General features: G+C 29.3%; 2 protein-coding genes across 8 annotated transcripts in view; one reads left to right on the top strand and one right to left on the bottom strand.

The window, feature by feature from the left end:
* Window positions 1-27,598, top strand: part of Fife (regulating synaptic membrane exocytosis protein fife) — a 173,474-nt gene that overhangs the window by 47,302 nt on the left and 98,574 nt on the right. For all 6 annotated transcript variants that reach the window (XR_015544060.1, XM_087402721.1, XM_011064335.2 and 3 more), the window contains exons 3-5: window positions 6,182-6,287; window positions 21,951-22,029; window positions 25,200-25,359. Coding sequence is in view for 5 of the 6 variants with exons in the window: in XM_087402721.1 (XP_087258847.1) it covers window positions 6,182-6,287; window positions 21,951-22,029; window positions 25,200-25,359 (345 nt within the window). In the remaining variant the exon portion in view is untranslated. The remainder of the gene's footprint in view (window positions 1-6,181; window positions 6,288-21,950; window positions 22,030-25,199; window positions 25,360-27,598) is intronic.
* LOC105150938 (Coiled-coil domain containing 56) overlaps window positions 1-27,598 on the bottom strand; it is a 162,563-nt gene that overhangs the window by 67,648 nt on the left and 67,317 nt on the right. The gene's annotated exons all lie outside the window — the stretch shown is intronic.

The following is a 27,598-nucleotide window of genomic DNA, read 5'->3' as shown; positions in this document are numbered from 1 at the left end:
TTTTTATTAATCTATTTTAGTATTAGTAAATCAAGTTAGTAATTCAAAAATTTTAAAATTAATAATAATTATTGCTTTATTTAATAAAATTAATATTATATGTACCTATATTATTTATTATAATTTCCATTTTAAATCAATATTTTTACTTACGGTATGATTAGTTACTCAGTACGCCTATAAAAAAGTACTTCCAAGAAAGATTCGCGTTCGAGAAACTTCAAGTTAGAAAACATTGCACTATTATACTGAGGAAACATTTAATGGCCTTCGCGTAAAAATAGCGATAAAAGCGTAGTGCCAATGAAAGAACGCCGACTTTTGTTAGTACGATCCTAAAAACTTCGCCCGTTAATGCCGAACCCTTAATATAATTAAAGTATATAATATCACTCCTAAACTTATAACTACTAATTTTAAAAAGTTTTATAGAAGTTCCATGTTGGTTCTGAAAAGATATGTCGCGAGGGATTATTGCAGATAAACGTTACTGCCATTTGGTGGTTCAGAACTAAAGATCTCCTTTTTTATGATATATTCGTATAAGCATACATTCATCCGGCAAGCCGAACTTTCTTCCTATTTTATTGAAACAGAGAAAGCAATTTTATAAAGTCATGCTCTTTACGTGAGAAAGATTTTCGATAAATCGGAGAAACGCATCAGCTGCTCAATGTTACGCGTAATCCATACGAGAGATCCCATTTTTCAATGGACTATAATCATTATTCGATAGATCGTGTTGGTTTACCATGAAAAATATAAATTTGGGACATGTTTACATCCCTTTCTTTTATTTATTTTCGATCTTTATTCTAGCTTGCTATATTGATCAATATTATCAATACAAACGTAAAAAGTTTCTTTCATGTGTCACATTTTATTATGTGATCACTTTTATTTAGTATAAAACAGAGTAGTATAATTCTATATATATATATATATATATATATATATAAAATCTTTAAAACTTTCACCAAAGAAGTTGTCACCTAATAAAAATATCTTTTTTTTTTCACTAAATATTGCTAATAATAAATATAAATCAATAAAAAGTGTAATAAAGACATTTGTAATCATGTTTGTTATTAGATACATCATGAATATGTAAACTCTGATTATATATTGAAAATAATTAATATTGCGATATGATAATTTGGAATTACATTGGCTATTGAGATTTGCTAATTAATATACAATTTATTAATTCACAACGAAACTAAAGATACTTTCAATAAAACGTTCGCTTTTATTTTTAATAGGCGTTAACGCAATTTCTACGTGTGAATACATGTTTAATTAACTCCAATTTGCGCTAGCTGCTGGTTACGACAAAATTTAATTCTCTGTACTGAATGCAATACTTCTTTTTTTATTCGCTCTTTCATTGCGGATTTTCCCTTCGCACGAGCTCTCAACTTAATATAGTTATTTATCATGGCTGTAGTGACCAATAAGTCAAGAAGCGAACGCGAATAGTTTCCGCGAGTGTCTACGCAAACATGGGCACATCGCCATTTTCATCTATCATGAGATTATACTTTTTCTGACGTCATAAATTACATGCTATATGCGTAGATATGAATCGTGACTGTCCATTAAACTTCAAACATCGACTGTTGTATCTGCACGTTAGATACTTACAAATCATGCGAAATAATATTAAATAAAAAAATATATTACATTCAGCAATATTTTCAAAATGATTATTATTAATCTATATGTTATTATATGGGAATAGCAACATTGGAAATATATTTGCAGAAAATACACCATAAATAATAAACAATAAAAAAAATTTTTTTATCGAAATGTAAAAAGTATAACAAGATAGTGTAAAAAGAAATATCTCTGTAAAGAATATGAATAAAAAAAAAAAGAATTATCTTCGCAGTGAAAAATATTTCATGCCTACAGAAGTATTAAGCAAAATGGCACAGTTATATGCGAATATTTATCACAGGAATGATAATACTCATGGAAGGACGACTGTTATAATTTACGAGAGTCCACGTTCCTCACGCGAGTTTTCTAGCTTTGTATACTGTTCTTTTCCAACGCCATATTATCGTAGCAAGATAAGGCATGTTGCCGATTAAATCCAGCTGGTAGACAATTTGCACAGAACTGCATGTAAAACGACGCTCGAACTCGAAACTTCAGTTACGCGCGTCATAACGTTTGCAAATGCGACATCGTGTTATCGGGAACGCAGTCGCTATTCGATAACTCCCATCGCGGCAAATGTAAATGTTGAGAAATTCTGATATACAACTTCGGTACAACATAAAGATATATCGATTCTTATACGTATACTTATAAATTAGGCAACAATGCAATATGTAAAAAATACATTGATACATCTCTTCGCAATTTACTGTAATTTACTGTATCATAATTCGCAATAATCGTGACAATAAGATTTCAGTAATACAAAATGTAGATTAAACATTCTGATAGAATCATGTTTCTAATATTGATGCAGTCAGAATAGTTGCAACGCGCATGGTTGTTTGCAAAGTTGGGAAGTAACACCGCGCATTATTTGTAACGCCCGCCGTTATCGTTATCGTTACATTTTTTCAATAACGACCATTACTTTTTTCTGTCTGTAATGGCAATGGTATGTCGTTACATTTTTACAGTAACTGGAACGATTTATCCGTTTTATCATTACTTTAATCCCTATTATTATGTACCTGTATTTTCAATAGATAACATTATTTTTTTAATTAAATAAAAATATTTTGTTTAAATACAAATATAAATGTTAAAAATATTTTATGCTGAAAAATCATTTCATATCTCAAGTTGCAAGTTACTGTAAACTTGTAATACCTATAGGTAACGTGAGCTATAAAAGAGGATGTTAAAAAGAGATCGATTTCTGCCCAAAAAGATGTAAATGAAAAGAATGATGTTTTTATAGATTTTAATCTCCTGAGTATAATAAAATTATTAAGAAGTGAACTGTTCGCAGCGTTTGAGGAACACTTTGAAAATTGAGCATGGACGTAATGTATTTATTCAAATTTTAATATTCATTTTCGAACCTTTTTAACAGCCTCCTTTCAGTAAAAATTAGAATACACTTTTAATAATAATATTAATGTTTAAAAATAATGTTTAATAAAAATTTTTAATAAAATTTATACGCGTTTATAAATTACAATCTAATTTCCTGAAACATATATTAAAAAATAAGAATATTAATGTAAAGAATTATATACAATTTATTATATTAAGTTAATATATAAGAAAAAGCTTGCTATATAAAGATTAGTTTAAAAAATTTTAATTATAATATTGATTGTTACAATCAATCATTAAAACAAAAAACAAAAAAAGTAATGAACTATTACTTTCTAAGTAAAGGTAACAAATTACTTTTTACAAAAAGTAACAACGTTATTTTTATAAAGCAACGTTCCCAAGACACACGATATAAAATCTGAAGTTCGAGTCACGTGCAAATGAATCCAATATTTTAAGAATGGATTTATTCGATATCACAGTCATGATTAATTAAAATATTCAGAATGTCGTAAACATCGGTATTACATGTCTATGCTCAGAATTCCTCTCTATTTCGAGAGAAAAATATTTTGATCTATAGTGTAAACAAAAAATATATTTGTAACAGTGCGCTCAGTTATTTTGCTGTTATCGACGGTAGTCATTTCAAATTATACGCGTTGCAATCAAACGCATGTCGAACTTAATAACGACATAAAGGCTTCGTGTGCGAGAGCTACGCTGATCAGTAAAATGACACGCGCAGGCAGGAACGAGGATGGAGCGACCACGGTCTGCCATGCGTTTAATATTCTCGATGTGTATGTATATTCGCGTTGCCGCATTTCATCAGGCAATCTAGATCAAATCACGGCGGTGTCCCACCTGTTTCCGACCGCTGGAATCGTTCCAGCAATAAAGCTCACATTATGCCACGTTCAACATGCCGAATAACGTAGCTAGGGTATCTATAAGGGAAGTGTGTTTGCACGTGCAGGGACGAACCAGTCAAGAGAACGTGCAAGAGACCGGTTAGTATCTTGAACAAGAAGAGCAACACCAAAAGCATAGCACAAACAGAAGGCGAAGTTCAATAGATGAAGAGAGAGAGAGAGAGAAAGAGAGAGAGAGAGAGAGAGAGAGAGAGAGAGAGAGAGAGAGAAAGAGAGTACTGGCAATCGACCAGATGGTGCAATTTACATCTCGATTACGAATTTGACTTTCGCATGGATTCACTTGTATCTGTAAAAATATATGTATTTTCTATCGTCCTATTTCGAAGGTCATCACAGTATGGTCGAAACTTGGGAAGAATGTTGGCATTTGCGAGAAACAGAAGTTCGGACGAAACAACCGTTTTTCTCATTTTCTGAAGAAAAGAAAATTGAATTTTGCTGTTTCATCCAGTATCTTTGTATTTATTTTAGTAGAGCGCAAAACAACAAAAGCTATTTTTCTCAATGCTTTCTACAAAAAACAAAATTTAGATTCGATTATTACTGAAATTATATTAATTTATTGTATTTTATGTTACATAATTCATTATATTTATTCTAATAATGTAATATACAATACCAAGAAAATTATTAAATGACTTGAAGTTTTTGTGAATATAATGTGAACTCTTTATTAAAGGTAATTCAGAATATAAATTGGATAAATACGATATCCTATTAATAATAAAATATTATCTTTTCTATTACAGTATTATCTTTATATAATTTTTTTAATGAATATTTAAAACATATTAAAATTTAATAATTCGATAATTGTAATACCGATAATTAATTTAATCATCACAAAATTAATGCATTCACACGCTTATTGAGCGACTTTAATTTTTATTTGATTTTAAATTGCAAAAATTTCAATTTACTTATAAATTATAGAAAAAAGGTATGTTCTCTCAATATGTCAATAAAATGTTAAAATTTCTAGAACATAAATTGAGATGATAAAATAAATAAAGTAGTTTTAGTCTGTCACTAACTTCTCCAAGCGTTTTACATAAAATAACGCACATGTTCTGAAAGTTTTTATCATTTTATCGATTTGAAGGGATCAATAATATTTGATTAAATTCTCCGAAATTTGTAAGTTGTTCAAATCCACAATAATTTTTGCGAAATATTACTCATAATAGTACTTTAATAAAATGTAGTGCGCGTAAACTAAATATCATAGATAACATAGGTACGTATATTTAGTCTTAATTTGAGTACTTGATAAGTTTTCGTTTATAACGAAAGTTATTTAACTCGCGCCCCTCCTTCTCGTGATCATCTTCCGAGTGTCTCTTAACATTTCTCCTTGTGTAATCACGCTAACAAAGTTGAAGGAAACCACAGTGAGACACAATCTACGAGAGCTCTATGAGTTAGATGTTAATTAATATTACCGTCCGCGCCAGGTCAAGGATATCCAAGTAAACGAGAATCGAGTTACGAATTAGGTCGTTCATGCTTAAATATCATCTCTTATTATTAGCATGCTAACAAGTAGCATTGGAGGATATATTTGATCAGTTTAATTCAGATCTGTTAACTTCTCGTAAAATTATTTAAATTTTACGAGAAAAAACCATGTAATTCTTCGCGAATTAAAAAACAATGCATTTTAAAAAGATATCACTGTAATAAGATTTTATACAAATTTTAAACACGAATCTTTAAATCTTACGTTACTTAAATATTATATTTAAATGATATAGTTAATAATTTATAATCAATCAGTAAAAGTAATTAACAAAACAGTTTATTATACTAATAAAAATCGCAACGGAGGCATAATTCATGTTTTGATTTAAAATATATTTATATTCTATTTGTATAAGGAGGCTGCCGCACACAAAATTACCGCAACAGTGACCATAAGACGTGAACTTAAGCCGATGAGCCGTACGTAATCTAACGGAAATGGAAATAACAGTAAACTTGTCCATAATCTCACAATTAGGTGAATTTCAACCGGTTGAAATTAGCCTTATGGATAAGTTTACTGTTATTTCTATTTCCGTTAAAATACGTAGATCTAAAGCAGTATCTTGATTGGCTCATCAGCTTAAGTTCACGTCTTAAGGTTTATACTATTACTATTACAGAAATTTTGTGTGCGGCAGCCCTAAGCAATCTTGTTTCAAGCATTGAGCATTAAAATATTGTTACAGATGGGAATGACGCAACAAGAAGGTGGTGCATCAGTTACGCCGGAGGAAAGTGGAAAAACCTTAAGCAAGATATTGCAACTGGGAAACATCATAACAGCAGGAAACGGTAAGTTTCTTTATTTATTTTAGCTTTTAATGTATGAATTAAACCGCACATGATTACTTTAACAGCTCAATTTAATTTCTATTCATTTAAACAAAATTAAACAAAATTATGCACTAGAGAAAATTTCGTATTGAAACATTACTGTGAAATGCTTTTAAAAGATCGATTCCGCTTTCATACCTCATTCTGTATTTTCCAGAAGTGCATTTCAAAGAAAATACTTTAGCTTACTTTGCATACTTTCTATGTATTTTCCAATTAACATCAACAAGTCACTATTAACACAAACGCGTTTGAATATCAATCAGAATTGTGCAATCTCTTTCCATCTTATTCTCTCTCTATAATTTCTTGCCACTTCAAATTTATTCGTGACATTTTCCTCATGTACATACCTCAGGTACCTGACCTGACTGTAAAAGCATCTGGCTCGAGGATGATTTCGTTTCCACGAGCATTTTTATTTCATGATGCTCTCTCTCACGATATTCGAATCCACTATATAATTTATATTTGTACGTAACTGTGCGTAAAATGCGAACAGCGGACATAACACACTTGCATAAATATCAGCCAATGTTTGTCCAATTATACGGTGGAGCGCCGCGTTGGTAGATGAAAGCACGCGAGAAAGGCCAATGAGGGTCGAGGACAATCGGGCAAGGGCGTTTCCCCACTTTTCATCGGCATTGCGTGCATTTTCCTTTTTCCTTCATTTTGCACGATGCACGACGGAAAGCATCGTACACCATCTACTCTGGGCTCTACCCGGGTAGAAATATTAAAGGCGAATGCTGCATCAGACGCAGAGATGTAGCAATGGCGTACCTGCGCGGCCTTAAGCAGCCGCCATGTCGATTGTCTCGATACAATACTGTCTGTTTTGATTTATGCGCCGCGCGCCGTCGAGTTGAAGAAACGTCATGCAATTTATCAGCATTGGGGCATTGTTAAGCGCGTTGAATTTATTGAAAGCTTTTGTCGGTCGTATATATTTGTGAATAAGCTTCCCCCACGGTTCTCTCTGACAATGATTAAAATTACTCCGCTTTACTTTGTCATGTATTTCGTATTTCGTTGATGGCATTTTAATAGAGGTGTAATAATATCGTAGAAAGCGACGTTCCTCTTTACTTTGTGTTTACCGCTATTGGTAAACATAATTAATAGTCCTACGCTTGCGTAAGACTTTAATGCTTTTACTTCACTAAGAGGGAAGATATGAATCCAATTTACATTTTCTACATTACTCGACGTAGGATATTGATATAATTGTGCGCACATGTACACGCCCAGAAAATTCCAATATATATATATACTATATTTCTATAAGTGCCGAAAGTTTAAAGATTACTTTTGTAAATTCAGAAAAATATACTAAAATATATAGTGATGTATTCATAGTCAATATAGTAAGAGAAATTGGAGTACATTCACAAGTTTAATTATTAAACGATTCTATCGTCGATGAGAATTAATTTGAAATTGATTCACATATAATTGTTACGATAAAATTTTACAAAATCATCCTTTCCAGCAAATTACGACGTCTTTAAAATAAAGAAGACAGTAATCTATGAAAACACGATGTACACAATTTATTTTCACTATTGATGTACAAAATAAAGAAGCAATATTCGAAAGAAAATCCACTAATTGAAAGAGAAAATCGCGAAAAAATTTCGTCCATCTTACTTTATTTTAATCCCAGAAAAAGCACTAACGAAGACAAATGGAGAGTATTGCAGAAGTACTCTCTAAGCGAACTAAACCCGACTGTGCGCAGCAGGATTTAAATGACAGAGATTTGATGGGGAGCAAAGAAAGTTTTTTCCTCCAGTGGAACTTACATTTTCCTCGTTCCGTAACGTGACTCATGCTGTAAATTTTTTCCTTTTCGTTTGCATTTCGCATTACGTTAAACTTCATTTAATGATGCCGCATAACAATATATTGTCTTTATCTGCTACTTTACAAGAACACTCATAAAAGAAGATGTTTAATTTTAAGATATTAAAATATTTTATTTCTTGTCTTCATTTTTTAAATAAGCACTTAAAGATGTTTTAGCTTTAAACGAGTACGTAAGACGCTAAAAAGTGTTTAATTTTGAAAAGTGTCGTATTAAAAAATGTATACAGATGTATAATTTTTCAAAAGTATATTATTTGGAAATACTTTAGAAAGATATTTAGTTTTAAAAAATGTTTTAAAATAAAAACGTCAAAAGCTGTTTTAGCTTAAGATTTAAAGGTAATGACTTATTAGAAAATCTAAAGAACTTAACTTTAGAATAATATAGTATTTAAATTTAAAATACTAAAACGTTTAAAGCTGAAACAATTATTATTAAACGTTTGTTTTGGAAAATAAATTTTAAATAGATTTTAAACACTCCATTTTTTATAGTAAAGATAGATAAGATTTCGTGATTTATTATGCGAGTGATATTTTTGATAAGACTCGAACACATAAATATTAAAATGAATTAACTTAATTAATTAATATAAGCTTATGTAAGCAGATTTGTTTGGAAAAATAAAATAATTTTGCAGCAGACTGTTTTATGTCACAGAATAGTTAATTGAAATTAATTCTATCATTGCAAAAAATATCGGAGATTAAATTCTCGTTCTGAAAAGACATAAAAAAAATCTTTAACACGGAACGTGCCAATTGCGAGAAAGGAGGAATACGATAAGTCTTTTGACAAGACCGGCTTTGCGAAGATCGACCTATTTCCTCGGATCTAATACGCGTTTTGTTCGACCGATCGTTAAGTAATGGTGTTTAAGCCTTTAATCGCAATCACAAACGATCAGACATAAAGAGAAGTGAGTTAATGTCGTTCCACCGACGAAACGGGCAGTTCTAATTAATCCTCTTCGTCCCCCGCGTCCCGGACCTTCGTACGACGATTCGACTCCGCCTCGTCTATCGGTGCAGATTCGCAGCTCGAGAGTTTCCCGGGAATTTCGCCTATAACCTTCTGCAGACCTCGCTACACCCACTGAACCTCTCCAAGATCCAACACCTAAAGGAGAACTCCTAAAGGGGAAATGGATACTTCCAAGTGAAACTCCTATGAAACACGCTTGTTAACCTGGCGGATATGGCAGTTTTATTTCTCAACTAATTGTGTTGATCAACAGAATGTGGACAGATGATAATATCTTATTTTATCTTTGTGTGAGAATACCGAATTACGAGCGATAATTAAAATAATTGATATATCATAAAATATGTTCGGAAATGCATCATATATATTTACAAAGCAATAAATCTGCTAAATGAATAAAGTGACTGTATGAACTGACAATGAAATCGTTTTTACGATAGTAATAATCCTATATATTCAGACTTAAATATAATCTTGCATTTTTTTTTACACACATACACACACACACACACATTTATATGTGTTAGATAAATGATATTGATTGAAATATCAATATTGATTTGAATCATAAATAAAACGGTATAAACTGATAATATTAATAACTAATTTCAAATTCAAATTTAAAAAAAATATAATTAAGAGAAATAAAATCCTCGGAAATAATTCTATCTGCAAATATTTGCAATAAACAAAAAAAAACGTAGAGCAATTTTAAGAAATTTATAAGTATCACGGAAAGAATGGTTATGAAGTATCTAAACATTTAGTTAGATATATATAGATCCGAAAATAATTTTATTTGGATCATTAAAATAATTATGTAGAACGTTTGAATTGATTCTAGAATGTTTTTACAGCATGATCATTAATGCTTAAGTATTCTCTAATAACTTTTAATAATCCAACAAAATTAAAATATTTCCAGATCTGTGAATGCAGTTAAATTTTAATATTTCAGCGATCATTCTTTCCATGTACTAAATAAAGAGTTGGTACTTTAAAAATGACCGTCGACATCTCTTTTCATTTTGCGCGTCAGAAATTTGAACTATGTGAAAGTGACCAGATAAGGTGTCGAGTGATGGAGTCATGAAGTCAACATAAATGGGAGAGCTCGGGCGAAGTCAGAAGAAACTTCTAAAGAGAGTGGAAAGTTTGACAATAGCGGTGTAGGTACTTGACAAGCCAAGGACTGAGCGCTCTTATGAAAAATATGAGCATATGTATGTTCGTAAGAGATGAAACACGAAGATACATACGAATAACTAGGTAACGAGAGAGTTGAGGATACTCTTGAGATGTAACCAAAAAGGAAAATGATGGAATAGTAACTGTTATTTATTTATATGTATATCTAGAGCACCAAATTCAGCCACTCGTAACTCCCTCGGGCTCATCGGTGATGCACTCTTCTTCCTGGTTCTTCGTGCTGTAATTATCAATTCAGAATTTTGAAATTGTCTTTTGGGAAATTATAAGCTATGATATTCGTGATTTTCTCCGTAATTAGTATAAAATTAATTCAACTAAATTCAGATATGCCAGATGTAAAATTTATCAAGTTGTTACAGTACAGATTTACAGTACACATAAAATTTATCAGTGTTACAGTAGATAATTTGTTAAATCTATTAAAATTAATTTCATTATTTATATATATATTATTCATTATTTATATATATAGGATTAATATATTATACACTGTTATATATAGGTATCAAAGGAACAGTGATAATCCAGTTTCTTGAATTAATCATTTGAATTAATCATCAAACATTTTGTTATTTTTATCTTCCATGTAATAAATTAATCTATTTCTGTGATTAATTTCAAAATAAATAACATCCATATTAGTGTGTGTGTGTGTGTGTGTGTGTGTGTGTGTGTGTGTGTGTGTGTGTGTGTATGTGTGTATTGTATGCACTTAGTAAATAATAAACTAAATTTGAGTGTAATACATTTTCTTAAATTGTTCAACTTCATTTTTAGTTATATTAACGACATATTGTAGGAGTAGTGACTTATAGAAATGATTAAAAATAATTTAAATTATATATGTATTACTTATATATACATTACTTGTACAGAATGTTTGATAAATAATGATAAAACTCTCGCACAGAGATAGAGCAGACTAAACTGTGTCGAAAAGTTCTCTACCATTTTGCAATTTGCGCAATAATTAACAAGATATCAATTACTAAAAATCATTGAATATTAATTTTCAATAATTTTTTACTCAAGTATTATCAACTTTACAGAAAAAAGTGTTTATTTTCTTCTCATAAAATTCTGAAAATTTTTTCAGAATGTAGTACCGCATTTTCTCATGTTGGTAAAAATAGTTGCCAATAAAAAAATACAAATACTAAAAAATTGACAAAAAATTCTAATAAAATTTTTAGAGCTCTATGAGAGACAATAAACAATTTTTATCTTTTGCTATTTTTCTGTAAAGTTGATAGTACTTGATTAAAAAATTATTAAAAATCAATATTCGGCGATTTTTAGTAATTAATATCTTGTTATTGAAAATTATTGAAAATTGTAAAATGGTAGAGGACTTTTCGACTTACAAGTAAACCTACGGAAGTGTCAGTCACCGATTTTAAAACTTGGCATATTTGTAGAACTTTGAAAAATATTTGACGTATTTTTGTTTTATCGGCAAAGGTCCACTCTGAAGGGTGAAAACTGCCCTTAAAGGTAAGGATAGATTTAACATATTAGGTAAAATAAGTGGAAAATCTATGTTGATTTCGACTACGTGCCGTATCTACGTTTTTTCGACTCTGTTGAAAGAACGTAAACATCAGACCGCTCATATCTACGGTGTATATACAATATGTGTCAGTAAAAGAGGAAAACGTTTGTGTGCCCGCCGCGTCTACTCATGATCGCACGTGACACGTGAAGAAAACTTTTGAATTTTATACTTTTCACATAAGATTTAGTTTCAACGACTCTAAAAACCCATTTTACTTTTTAAAATTTTCAATTTATTTCACCTAATATGTTAAATCAACTCTTATAGGGATAATTTTCACCCTTCAGAGTGGACCTTTGTCGATAAAAAAAATACATGTCAAATATTTTTCGAAGTTGTACAAATATGCAAAGTTTCATTAACATCATGAGTGACACTTCAGTTACTTAATTTAATTCGCTCTACCTGTATGCGAGAGTTTTATTGTTACTTACAAACACTCTGTATATTTTAAAAAGAAATATATTATTTGCTCGTTCTAATATCAGAAATAATTAGAATATATTTTGTTGTTAATTAAAACAAAATAAATCATTGTTCTAATAAAGTGGGTCAGTATCATTATCATACTGTTGGTTTATAGATATTAGTCGTTTATAATTAGCTGTTGCGAATGTCTGATTTCATAACATTTCACCTCAAAGGATCCTTCGCGAAACCGCTTAGGATTGGCAATGACTTGTAATCCCAAATCAACCCTTCGGGGCTTCATAGAGTCAACGCGATAGAGTATTTGCTTCTCATGCGGCTTCGATTCCGCTCTGTCGATTGCGAACTTGTGTGCATTATATGTAAAATTTAAATCTACACTCGCTATATCGATTTTCATGCTCTTCATTTCTCCATCTACTGCCGCACATTTTTTTAAATCTCTCATGGCAATGTACTTCTTTATCTATCTCTTCGAATATAACTTATACGATCTTCGATCTTTAAAGATTTACTTTCTGATCCTTCCATCTCAGTAAACGTTTTTCAAACGTTTCTTTAAAAATTTTACACATATTTAACTAACTGAAACTGAAAACTGAAAATGAAACTGGAAAATGAAGACAACTATCTTTCTTTTCAGGTCACTTCGAAATAATTCGAGTATAAAATATGCAATGCTTTCGCGTGCAGAATATGATTAAGATCTTAAAAGATTCAGATTTTTAATTTTTATATTTTCTATAAATATATATTCCTGTTAAATTTTATACAGTACACTCAGAATTCCATTCAAAACAATTTCTTTACAAAATCTAACACATTTCAAAAAGAAAAATAGAGAAACAAGAAATGCATATTTTATACCAGTCGTATGTTTGCATCGTTTATATCATTTTTACTGTATTTCCTACACCTCTTGCTTCTAGCAGAAAAATGATACTTCATTCTTTCGTAAAATAATTTTTCATTAAATGGAAAATACATCTTCACTATGTACCATAGATAAGAGAAAGAGATGGATTATCGTTAAGAAGAAGGAGATTTTGAAACTATCAAACACGACATTGGCAAAAAATCCAAGAGCGAAAGGCGCAAGTGATTTTAAATCCCTGAGCCTCCTTTCTATTAAAAATCAATTTTGCATTATTCGCATGCCTTTGTTCGTACGTTTGAAAGACGAAGAAGAACGTTTTGAATGGACCATCTTTAATGCTCAAGCCAGGCTCCATCGCGATATAATTCAACGGTAACATACGAGAATACGACCGATTCCAATCTCGCATTTAAGTACCCGTACCAGTTCGCTCACTAATACTTCTCCTCTTACATAGCCTTCGAATCATTAGTATCATTATCCCATACACCGTGAAATCTAATTTCGCCTAACAACGATGTGTAACGTCATATGTATTATGATTTGCGTTGTAAACTAATCATTGTTTGTGCCTTCACTTTCTAAGTGAGCATTTCAATATTGAATACAATAGAAATTATATTATATATTATCAGAAAATTTAATATTATGTATATAATATTTACTATTTAAATATTCCTAATACAGAATGTTAAAAAATCAGTATTTATGACAGATATTACACACCATACTGAATAAAAAACCTTAATGAATATAGATCGAAAGCTCAAATGTTTCTGAGTTATAAACATTTTTATATGTTAGCATTATGAATTAATGGCTTTAATGTGTCGCATACGATGTTTAACTCAGTGCTTATAAATAACGTTCTGAATGTCCTCATTCAATTTCCATGTATACTTCATAATAGAAGATTTCACCGGTAATCAGTCAGTTGTCATCAACCGATTGTGAATCTACATAATATTTGCTGCGATTACACAGTTTACAGTTATAACTGATTGCCGGTGAAATCTTCTATTATGAAGTATGAAAAGTGAATGAGGACATTCAGAACGCGGTTTATAAACATGAAGGTAAACATCGCATGTAACACGTAGAGTTATTAGTAAGTCAGTAAGCCATTCATGATGTTAACATACAAAAATATTTATATCTCAGAAACGATTGAGCTTTCGATCTATGTTCACTGTTTTTTTTAATCAGTATAATACATATTATACATATAAGTAGATAATATCTATCTACAATATAAACCCAGAAAGATTTTTTTAAACATCTCATATTAAAATAATTTCTAAATCTCTAATTCTTTTCAATTTTTAGTAACATTAGAATGAAGAAATAATACATATCACACTGATTATATTTTCGATTATTAATAAAATACATGACGTTAATTTTATATGTTATAGATATATTTGGTATTTATGTCTTTTTTACCTCAGCATGAATACTCATGTGATGATATTTAATAATCTTTTTGCGCGAAACACAAATAGGAATTATTGTCAAAATTTACCACCTTGATGAACGTCAGTCTCATCAAGATACACTCCGTGACTGCTAATTCCATGATATTCCATTCAACCAGCCAACTCGCTACCGATCCACTGCTCCATTAATTACAGTGATGATTAACAATGTGATTGTACCTGGAGATCAATTACCAGCAATAACTCTATCAATAGCGCGCCTCCGTCAGGCAGTAACATGCCCCATTACGATTCGATAATTTCTCTTCATCCTTCAGTTAAGCAATCCTATTGCGCACGTGAAATACAAGCTGTTTAACAATTCATTCATCGTACAAAATAATTTCCATGTAAAAACGTTCGTTGCTTTGTGTGACATTGTTGATTTAATAATTACACAATCTTGTGATTGTTCACTGGGGAATTATCGATAATAACTGATGACGCAATGAGCCTTGATTAGAATGAAATACTAATAAGTTATATATACCGTTTATAATTATATTTGATATTAATATATTATTCCAATATATCTGCACTTTTTCTCTCTTCTCTATTGTATTAAATTAACTTCTGTATTGCCATGGTGGTATTTGTTCGCCATTTAGTTTAACGTCATAATATTTGTAAAAATTTATTATGTACATTTCCAAAAGATATTTAAAAAACTATCAAACTTTTTTTTTGATGATTGAGAGAAATGAACAGATTATATATATTATTTTTTATATATATATTATTTTTTTCTTTTTAATAATTTCATTAAAACTTTATTTTTAAATGTGTTTTAAAATAATAGGAAATATTAATTCAATATTTATTTAAAAATTTACATATTTAGTTTTATCAGATTTCATATATATATATATATATATATATATATATATATATATATTGACATTTATCATAATTATATCATAATTACGTTACATAAATTTCACATTTTAATGTAATAGTTATCTTTCTTCTATATATGCTTGATTTATATTTTATGATTGTTAAAAAGAAACTTAACATTAGTCAGTCTAACGGTAACTGTAGATTAAAATCCCAACGAATGAATAAACTGTGTTATCACACACGTATATTCTTGTGTTTTAATCAAATAAAGGTTGAAAAATGCATCAACATGTTTTTCTTTATGAATATAACGATTAAAAACGTCAAGTAAAAAAATTCATTATTTTTTGATAAATTCTAAATTCATTGTCATAAATAATCCGGATATATTAAATAATCCACTTAAAAAGACAACTTTGTCTAAATTTTCATAAAATAGAAAATATTTGCTAATTATATAATATTTTATCTATATGATTATACGCATTATACGCATTAAATATTCTAACACACTACATTTTTGAATAATTTTACAACAATGCCCAAATAATTGCTACATTTACTACATTAATATTAATTGCATTGAATGGTATAAACGATATAAATAGGTCATCAGCACTATGTTATCTCTAATATTACGGAAGCGTTACATCGGGGATCGAAGGCTTTAATTACGTGTCCGTTTATCGTGCGTTGAATCAGGCGCAATGTCAATCGACGATATCGATCGGACCCCTCCTGCAGCAACCAGTGGTGATATCAAAAATATGTCGCGTCCAATTACGCGAATATGGCTTATTAGAGAACGATGAAAATTCGCGGAAATCAAGCTGCTGCGCACCTGACAAATATTTGCAAGAGCTACGGGCGTCGTTATATTTTTTAGTGTACCTACAACGGTCGCGATAGTATCGATATCACTGATATATTGCCATGCGAAAACATATGTTACGAAAAACATTCGTTATATGGTGGTTGAGGATCAATGATATGTAGTCGATCCCGAATAGTATTGAAATTAATACATTTCTCCCCTTTGCATCTAAATATATTGCTCTTCGTACGAGCATGCGAAATTGGATTTGGATTTACATTAATAGGAAAATAATTTTTTCGCGTACATATCGCGGTTATATCGAAAGCTTCGATAATATTTATTATAGATATATTAAATGCAAAAAACGGTAAATATGTATAATTGAACATTACGAGATCGAGAGATCTTTAAATTTTTCAAAAATATAAAATGCATATTTAACAAACTTTTTTTTTTATTATTTAAAATATAAAAATACTTTTTCTTTGGTATTGTAATAATAAAATTGATGTTATTGAAAAAGTCAAGCATTTATAGTTATTCTTTAAGCCTGATTTTCTCCTACATTTTTCACGGAAAGTATGTGTTTCTGAATCAACGAAATGACGTCTTCTTCTAAGTTTTCATAGGCTTCCTTAAAGTTTTTGATCAATATTAGTTCAATAAAATAATGTTTTTTTAACATTTTTTCTGCGTTCAAAAGTTCTGCGTTTATTGGAAAAATATTAGAAGCATGCCTCTAGTCGTAAAAAAAATAAATATTGCGAGATATATTGATTTTGTAGAATGTGTCGGAAAAAACATACGTTGCGTTTGCTACATTTAAACTCATAAAATATCTGATTATTTTAGTTAAGGAATGTCAAAAACTGCTGATATTACGTGTTATCATTTTATGCGATATTACGTGTTATCATTTTACAAAGCATTTAGCTCTTATTATAATGAAAGCAATGACAATTTATTGGAAAGCATCCATATTTCGCGATTGTAAAGTGCTATTATTACAGGAAGATTTGTAGATATATAAAGCACATATTAATAACTTCCAATAACGTAGAAGTAACGAAAGAATTTATACAACAAAAAGTTTCTCTAAATGAAAAAAATGCTTCCTATATAAGTAAATCAAACGAAAAGAAATCTTTGAAAAAATTCACATTTTTCACTCATTCTATTAATTAATTTTTGAAAATTATTCAATACCGTAAAATAACCGTGTTACATGTGTCTTATTTCGATAGAATTTTCTTTTAGTAATAAATTTATCAATTTTTTTTGTTTTCTGTTTTAAACTGTTTTAAGATTAAAAAATTATTTCGAATGTCTTCTCTTTCTATTCAGAATGACCCATTCAAATTGATGTAGAATGATAATGGAGTTGCTCGAGGTCGACCTCTTGTTATACAACTCTTGGGAAGTTAAATCTCGCGTATTTGTAACAGGCCATCGCATTTCCGAAAACTCGAAGCCGAGAGGAAGTTCGAGTTGCCTCTACTAGAAACTCGAAGAGACGCAGCGGTTGAGCTTTCCATCAAAAGGAAAACCTCTTGTCTTTTCTATAGTTATTTAAGAGCCTTGGAAGAACTGGTAACGCGTCATGTACAGCACCAATCGAGCTAGGCGAGATATACAATTTTCAAAACATTAAGTACAAGCAATATAGAAAGCATTTTCGTCCTTGGTTAAACACGATTTCGAGAAAAGGAAGTATTGTCTTCATATAATCTGTTCTTTAGAGATCTAGAGGTTTTGAAACGAATAATATGTTTAAGCTATTTCACATTAAACAAAAACAAATTAATAGCATATATTCCAAGAGAGTATTTCCAAGAGAGATATTTTTAAACGGTAAACCAATTTTAAACAATACTGTGCCAGATCTATTATTTTCAGGATTGCCACAGAAAATGAATTTTAAAATTCCCTGATTCTTCCAGATTTTTCAGATGAAAATAGAAAATTTTCCATGAGTAATATAAAATATGTAAATTTTACTAACATTTAGACTCATGAATTGTAGGAAAGCTAGCCTATATTATTAGGTGTTGGAATTAATTCGTAGCGTTTTTTAATGAAAGAATGTTATTTATTTCACATGAGCATTAAAAAATACATTAATGAAAGTACTTCCCATCTCTTGTAAAACGCTACGAATTAATTCCAACACCTAATATTAAAAATGCAAAAAAAGCTTAGTAGCATAATACAATTTTGGGTGTAAATTCAAGCCAGCAAAAATAAATTAGTTTTGGAAAAAAAGAATGTAGTTACGAAAAAGAGGGATCAAATAAAAATACTGAAAAAAAAATTTTAATTATTTTATGAAAATCGTTTAAAGTACACAAGTTTTAAACATATTTTACTAAAACATCAGATATAATATTTAAAAAATTATAACAATTATTTGAAGTAGAAGCAGTTTCAGGGAATTATGAGCAAATTTCAAAATTCCAGACTTTTTTTACATTTTCTCCTGATTTTTTTCCCGGTTTCCATGACCAATTTCAATTTCCCTGATTTTTCCCGATTTTAAAAATTTCACTTAATAACTATGAGTGATAATATTAAGTTTAATTAAAATTTATCATTTTTTTATTTCTTGACTATATATTCTGTAAACTTTAGAATTAACGTGAGGTAAAAACGAAGTTGTAATAATCACTTTTATCCTTCAAGGACTTTTATCCTTCAGAACATTTTCCCAATAATTTTTCGAGCAATTAGCTAGATAACGATTGCGTCAAAGCACGAATAGCCAGAACTCTTACGTGACTCACATTGAATCACCAACGATAACGAAGTAATCGCTACAAGAGAGAAAATCTTGACATTTCTTACACGTCGTTCAAAGAGAATTTCTTTTGCTGCATTCGTCGTACAGTGATAATCCGTTCTGTTAACATCAACAGAAACGCAAATGCGATTTCCGACTGTTTTTCTAGAAATACATCGTGGCAAGATGCTAGCGCGAGAAAGAAGTTAATTTCATTAATAAAATCAATTCACTACGTTAACATTCGTTTTCGTAACAATCAATATACTGGCTTATTGGATAACATCCGTAATTTGATTTTTCTACAAGCGTGTATGCATCGAATGAAATTATTATTAATTATTGTGGATGGTTTAACATTTAATTATAATAGCGTACGGTATTTCATCGTTTTCCAATTATATCACTTTATTAATGTATCTATAAATATATCATACTAAAATAAAATAGATTTTTATGTTTAACAAATTCTTAGAATAATTTAATAATAAGTGTTTAATATATGAAATTAAATATTAACTATTTTAATAATAATAAATATTAAATATTGTACATAATTATTATACGTATATATATATATTTAAATAATTAAATTATATTAAACGTGTTAACATTAATTATTCTGCGAATTAAGTTTTTAAGTATCTATACAAACAATAAATGTAACAAAATTTTGGTTCAGTTAATTTAAAAAAAAACTATTTTATTAAAAATTTAATTTATGTTGTTTAATATCAAGAAACTTCTTTATATACATATATTTATAAAAATATTGTTTATGAAATTTCATTTATGAAAAATTAATCTCACATTTATCTAGAAATCTGTAATAAAAATCTAAAGTAAAATCCTAAACAGAATGTTCTACAATATATTTCATAAATAATTGAAAGTTGTATTGTTACATTTTCTGATTTAATCTGTATTCCTAATATGTCGCGATTAATAAAAGAAATAATCATTTTAATATGATAAATGTTGTGTAAATGACTAATTGTATTAATAAGAGATTAGACGGAGAAAGGTAATTTTCGTCATTCGCAAGTGAGAATTGATGGTTTAATGGCGGAGCAACGTTCTACGTATAGCATATTTTCCAAATCGAGTCATAACTCACGTAAGATTCGATCTGACGCTTAATTTCCGCGACGAGAAAGGTGATATGCGGTAGATCATGAGCATCTAGTCAGTTTTTCTAAAAGTTTAATTGGAGCCACAGGCAATCCAATTTGACCATGCGTTCGTGCACGATTCTGATTTTTTCGCATCGCCGCAGGAAAACGATCTCTTCGTTTCTTGTCTCTACGAAATTACGCTGAAATTTATCTCGCAAAAAGTTATACTGTCGTACATCACTTCAGTGAATAATTGCATTAATTACAAAGCGATGCATCCCGTTTTTACCTTCGAACCTCAGTGTCGAGATATTTAGCTCTTAAAGAATACTTTTTCAGCTTTGAATCTCGCAACATTTTTCTGTGTCAATAAAAAAGATGTTTCAAAAGAATAATAAAATTTAAATTAACAGAGAATTTTTATAGAGATAATCTTTTTTGTTATTTTCTATAATTCTTATAAATATAAATTGAATGTAGAGACGAATAAATATTTTTTATATAAAAGCAGCTAAACTATTATATAATATGTATAATATTTTAATTTCTATATTTTATCAACCATTTATAGAATAAAATAAGTCTTTAAAAAATATGAATTTTTCTTTATGTCTTTCTCTAATTTAAGTTCTTGCAGATACTGATTAAATGTGAAAGAACCACACAGTTTTTATATACAAATAGTTGAATTATTATAAATATCTTAATTTTTATTGTTTGAAGAATAAAGTAAAACTTTAAAAAAATATTCTTTAAAAAAATAAAAATTTTTCTTTGTATTTTTTTCTAATTTGTAATCCTTAAAAAAAGTTTCTTGAATAATGAAAAAACCACAACAGTGCAAGGAAAAAGTCCACGAGAAAATTCATTTCTTTTTCTTAACTTACGGCACAGTAATCTTTTTCATTCTGTTAATTCATACTGTAATGTTGCTTGCGACAGAAGAAAAATCATGGATTATTTGATTACTTACGAGAGTATTTGGGTTAATTGAGGAGCTGCAAAAGCATTGCTTCACAATATAATGTAATATCTTATGCTAAGAAATACTTTTCTACAATTAGCAACAATAGTTTCTCAGTTATCTTTCTTTGACAAACTCAAAACGACAATGAATAGTATAAAGTAAATGATGCAAACGAACAGTATATTATTACAGGAATACAAAAACGATATTTACTTTTATTGTGAATGAAATTAAATGCAATTCTATTCAATTCCTATCATTTCTTATATAACCGTAGTTTGGGAGGCGATTAAAGTATCTTCTTCCTTTTTTTTCTTTTTTTCTTTTCTTTCGGCGAAATACATCGGAAACTCATTTCTGCCGATAACAGTTGATCCTCGAAATCGCGCGCAGTCGTTTTCCAACAAAGATTCGCGATAACACCGCCGCTCGATTAGAAAGCTTTTCGACAAATCGTGCAAGATAAAATCGTCGTGGCATCCTTCCCTACTAAAAGGAAAACGAGACTGAATAATACTTAACGAATCCTCTCAGAGATATTCTTCCAAACCCTGTAGAGATGACAGAAGAGTGGAAAAGCATCTGTGGCAATCGATTCGTCAATTGCGAGGGATCCTAAAGGATATAGCTTGTAAAAGAGCTCATAGATAGGACTATCTCTTCATAAAGTGATTGCAAAAGAGATTCTTTTCTCTTTTCAGTGACGAAACCGGCCAAGGTCACACCGGTGGACGACATTCAGCCCAAAGAGGATTCCTCAACAATTGAGTCTTTGAAACCGTAAGTTTCTAATGAAATGTAAATTCATACAAAATATGCATTACACATTTTGTATGAATTTGCATTGAATAAAACTTCTAACATATTGCTTATAACAAAATTAATCTTTGCAGGAAGTTATTATAGTGGTGCTAAAATAGTATCACATTTTGAGACAATGAATACAATAAAATAAATTATAACGAATTTTACTCAAGGAAAAGAAATAAAATTAAAAAAATAGATTCCCGTCCTCTAAAGATTAAAACAAATAATAATTAACTTATATTTTTTTAAAAACTCGTGAAAATATTATGCATGCCAGTATAAGTCGACAATATTCATTATGTAAAAACATTTTTGAATTATGCTTTTGAACTTTGTTAATTTATATTGATCTTAACAGCGTTAGACACACTATTGTAATATTTATAATATTTATAGCTCTATTTTTCTTATCAGAAATTTCAAACCTAAACAATATATATTTTCATATATTATATATTATATATATATATATATATATATATATCTTATAATATTATCACTTTTAATACTGTATATAACATTATCACAATTTATAATTATTATTACAATAACATGTCAATTATTATATTACTATGCTCCCCAAAATATTAATTTACGTGTTATTTGATTCATTGCAACTGTACAAATTATACAAGATTTCTTCGCTTTGTTTAATTTCGATCAATTTTTTTAGTAGATATTTCATATCGGAAATGATATTATCATATCATATGTGTATCACGTGATTTGAATATTACATTACCAAAATTAATTATCAATAGTTTAAATACAGTATTACTGTATCATATACATACATAAAATCGTTGCATTCAATAATTTATTTAAAATTTCCGCGAATGTCTCATTAAATTTGAGTATCTCGAACTTGAATTTAATCACTTTTGCATATATCGAAGTATACACTTATCATTGACATCAACAAACTTAAATAATATCAACTTAATTGTGAATACAATTTTGCGAATAACACACTGAGAGAAATGATTTTGTTACAGAAACAAATCAAGTGAAAGCGAATGTGATATTTATTAAAAAAACAATCGATTTGTTACGATTTATAAATTAATTTGTCAATGTAACAAATAATCAATAGTATCGCTAGCAAATAAGAGGCTCACATATATTATATATATATATATATATATATATATATATATATATATATAAAAATCATAGACGGTTGCAGGGTCTCAAATCATAAGAAATTGATCAATTCTCAAGTCAAGTATATTCTCCTTATATTTGACTGTGCTTGGTCGGTTTTCTAAGACTTAAGACTCTACGATCATCTACGAATTCTATGTAAACGAACCTAAAGTCCAAAAGATTGATTAGATTCTATACAGTTTGCTTCTGTTACTAATAATTGGTTGGTATAGCAGACTAACAGCAATTACAACAACAAAATTTGTAGTCACATATTTACCGATCATCAGTTAAAAGTACTGGTGGCTTGTTAAATTAACAAAATTTCTTTCTCTCAGTGCAATAATGAAAAAAAAACGAACAATTTTTAGTTAACAGAAATTCCGATATTTTTGTGATTTTTCATATAAAAGTTTTTATTTCCCAAAGGTTATACTGCCAAACTACACTCTATTTCTATTCAAATTATTACTTTTGAAAATAATTAATCCTTGGCAAAAGTAATTTGCAACTGTACTATATTAATCTTATGTTAAAAACTTTTGTCCAATAACTACAAAAAAATTTTTTTTTAAATATGTAACTATCAAAATTTAGTTACATTCAATTGCAAGAGACTCTATAAATTCTGTAATTTAAAAATGTAACTTTTTAATTTTATAAAATTATATATTGCTTATAAGAATATTTATACTTCAAAACTGTTAAAATTTATATCTTAAATTTGTTTTTATAATTTATTTAATATTTTCTTTTCTTTTTCACATTTATAATATTATATTAATATCTCATTAATTATAATAACTATTCTTTTATTGTAATAATGACGACATTCTCTAATAAACTTCAACAGTCCCAATGTTCACATAAAAAGTTTTAGCCGTTATTTCGCAGGTTACAATTTAATCAAAAACATTTCTAGATAATAGCCCGTAGCTATTAATTCTCGCGCTACACCGTCTCGTACGAGTAAAGATTTACTCGTCGGCGAGACGCACTGCGGAGGATATTATCCGTACAGAAGACGATCCATGAAGTTCACTGTCAATTTAAACAAGCGCGACCCACCCTTATTTCCATCGTTTGCTCGACTCAGTTTGCTTGTGCATCCAGCTGAGCGATATTTAATACGACATGTCCATTAAGGACCATAGATTGATTTCTCGTTGATCAGCTAAATAACCTAGCTTGTTTAAATAACGAACATGCTGTTTTACGAATGAACATAGCTACATCAAATTTAATAACTAGTGGTTTTCTAACAATGATTGTTTTACAATTTAAATTTATTTTTACAGTCTTAGAAAATACGTAAAATTTTTTTAAAGAAACAGAAACACTGAGAAAAATGTCTGGTTGAATAATTGGAATTCTGGTTAAAATATACAAATCAGAATTTTCTGGTTAAATATATTAAATTCTAGTTAAAATAACCGGAATTCTAATTAATATAATCAGCATCTTCTGGTTCGTCCACACATTTTCAACTAGACATTTTTCTTAGTGCACGTATGTGCAATAAGAAAAAGATTATTAATAATTTGTTACATCGTAATGCTTTTAAAATATGTTGCAATTATTGTGTGTAAAAAGTTTCAATTTTATTCTTATTTTTGTGTAATAAAAAAATCATTAATTCAATGATAAATTTTCTTTCTTAAATAAACTTTCTTTTTATATTATGCAAACGCAAATTACTCAAATGTATACAAAAAGAATATTCTTTCCTAATCGAATAAAATATTTCAATATTTTTATATGTAGTTAATCATAAAAATAATTATTATCACAATCCTTTATTCTCCATTGTTAAAAAGTATGCTTTATATATAACATTACCGAAGATGTATATGTAATTAATTATTTTTTGATACTATTTATCTCGACAATTGAATAATGGATGTTTGACAATAATTTTGATAATAGAGAACACATTCGGAAAGATTGTCGTAGTGAATAAGGACGTCTAATAAAATTTATCGGGTTCGATGTTCCAGAAAATCAGAAGCGGGCGGCAAGATAAGCAGCGGGGACGACTGCAGGATATGCCGGAAGTCGTTCAGCCCCGAGGAAGTCTCGCGAATTTGTTGCGAGTGTCAACATAAAGTCTGCGAGGACTGCGCCTCGTATTCGACGACAACGAATTCCGACGATCTGGTAAGTGTGTGTTTTTACATGTTTCCATTTTTAATTAATCGGCTTATTCATTGTTTTGCGCTGGTAAATATTACCATAAAACGAAATTGGGTGGCGTCCAGATGCAAATTAATTGCCGAAAAAGATGAAACAGACGAAAGAAAAACATGAAAATGTTTGAAGACAGAAAGAAAAACGAAGGCTTGTGGAAATCTATTATAATTTTAAGGATAACATTGTAATTAAGCGTGACATTTTACCGTTGCTTTCCTTAAATATTTATTTTTTTAATTTATTCGTATATAAATAATTTCGTATCGTATTATAAATAATTGGAATAATTGGCTGTTTTTTTTGACAGTTCATTTTAATGATAATGTCGCTTGCGATTTTTATTTGATTTTCCTTTTCATTGTCAAAAAACCAGTTTATTTTATTAGTTATTAATAAGTAATAAAGTGTGTGTGCGTGTTTGTGTGTGTGTATTTAGTTAACTTGTCATATTTTGTGTAACAAAATAAATATATTTATAAACGTTTTGTGTAATTTACATTTTATGTAAATATAAAGCCACATTAATCGTTTTACATTGCGTGTGTTATCTATACTCGAGGCAGGAAATAAAATATCGTATAGAAATAAGAAAATTAAATTAAAATAAAAATATATTAGGAAATGTGAAACAAAAAAAAGAAATGAAAAAATATAAATAAAAAAATGGAAAAATAGAAATGCTTTAAAAATAAAAAATGTGTGTTCATTTCATAAAAGAATTTGCAGAAATATTCTAAAAACGAGGATTATTTATATTTGAAGCGTGAACGTAAAAGAGACAGTTAATTGCCGATAGATAGTGACAAGAAAAGTCGAAAATTCACGATAGCAAGAACTAACGGAAGTCCTATAATGCCAAGATTAACATCAACTCGAGCACATGCAGCTTTGTTGCTTACTTTCATTTTCGCTATCTCTCTTGATTTTATCATTAAGAGAGAATCTTTGCCTGTCGTTCCCATATAGGCAATAAAACGCCCGTAGAAAATTACTGTAAGAAGAAAATATTAGAGCTTTCATTCTTTAACTATTCAAAGTTATTCAAAATACCTAAGACAATTAAGTATACTTTTCGCCTAGATAATGTCAATAATTAAATCCACGAGAAAGAAAGCAAAAAGCGATCGGTATCTTTATGACTCTAAACTCTTTAAACTTCCGTACTATACTATCATAAACGTGAGGATCTAACGGAAATTTATTCGTGACTCGCATGAATTCACTCCGTGTTTAATCACACCAAAGATTAATTGGTTTAATGGCGATTTTGTTTGCCCTTCACTCGTTGATACGCATGCATGATGTCGATCGGGCGTTAATTCTAATTACACACGTAATTGATAAATTCGGTAAATGCGCGCAGCCGATCGCATGAGATTTAATCTCGCGCTGGATTATAATGGTTGGCATGCCCTTGCACGACATTCCTGCGGGCAACCCAAATTCGGTAGAATGTGCGTAATCATTCTGAATCTATTCATTCCGCATTTCTATTCGTTTCTAGCACACGAGATATTTCCGTGGTAACCTAAATTCATTAAAATATACATTCTCTTCTACATTTGACCAAACGGAATATTGTATAGAAAAATCAGGTGTACGTGTGAATACGAATGGAAATGCGCGCATTTAGTAAATTTCGAGATTTGCATTTGCGCTTTATTCGCTATTTTTGACGCCCCGTGGTGATAGTATATATGAAAAGAGAAAATGCTTCGCTTTCAAATTCCATCATTAACTTGCATATTATAAATAAAATAAAAAATAAATCAAGCTTAATACGAGCTTAATACAAAATATTATACATTAAATTTACACAGTAACCAGTAACATTTACAAAAGTTAAGTTAATAATATTTGTATGTTTGCTGCATTCGTATTGACGTTTGTCGAAGTAAAAATAATGCGTAACATTCTATAAAATGGAAAATTGCACATACGCTTTTCAGATTTGTAATAAAACGTTTTAGAAATTGCGGATTAATATGATTTTTTAAATTGGGATAAATTAAATGTTTGTACTTTCTTTCATCCATGTTTCTATATTATACTCACTTTAATTTGTGTGTGATCGAATTCCATCATTAGTTTAATTTTATTGTAAATTTGAATATATAGCTATTAAATAATCCAATCAAACACAAAATAATAGTTTAGTCTTTAAAACTAAACATAATTAGGGAGCATTGTATTATCAATATTAAAT

Source organism: Acromyrmex echinatior, chromosome 2, assembly GCF_024713525.1.
Source record: "Acromyrmex echinatior isolate Ae372 chromosome 2, ASM2471352v2, whole genome shotgun sequence".
NCBI classification, from domain to species: domain Eukaryota; kingdom Metazoa; phylum Arthropoda; class Insecta; order Hymenoptera; family Formicidae; genus Acromyrmex; species Acromyrmex echinatior.
This window is presented reverse-complemented; position numbering and strand designations above follow the sequence as displayed.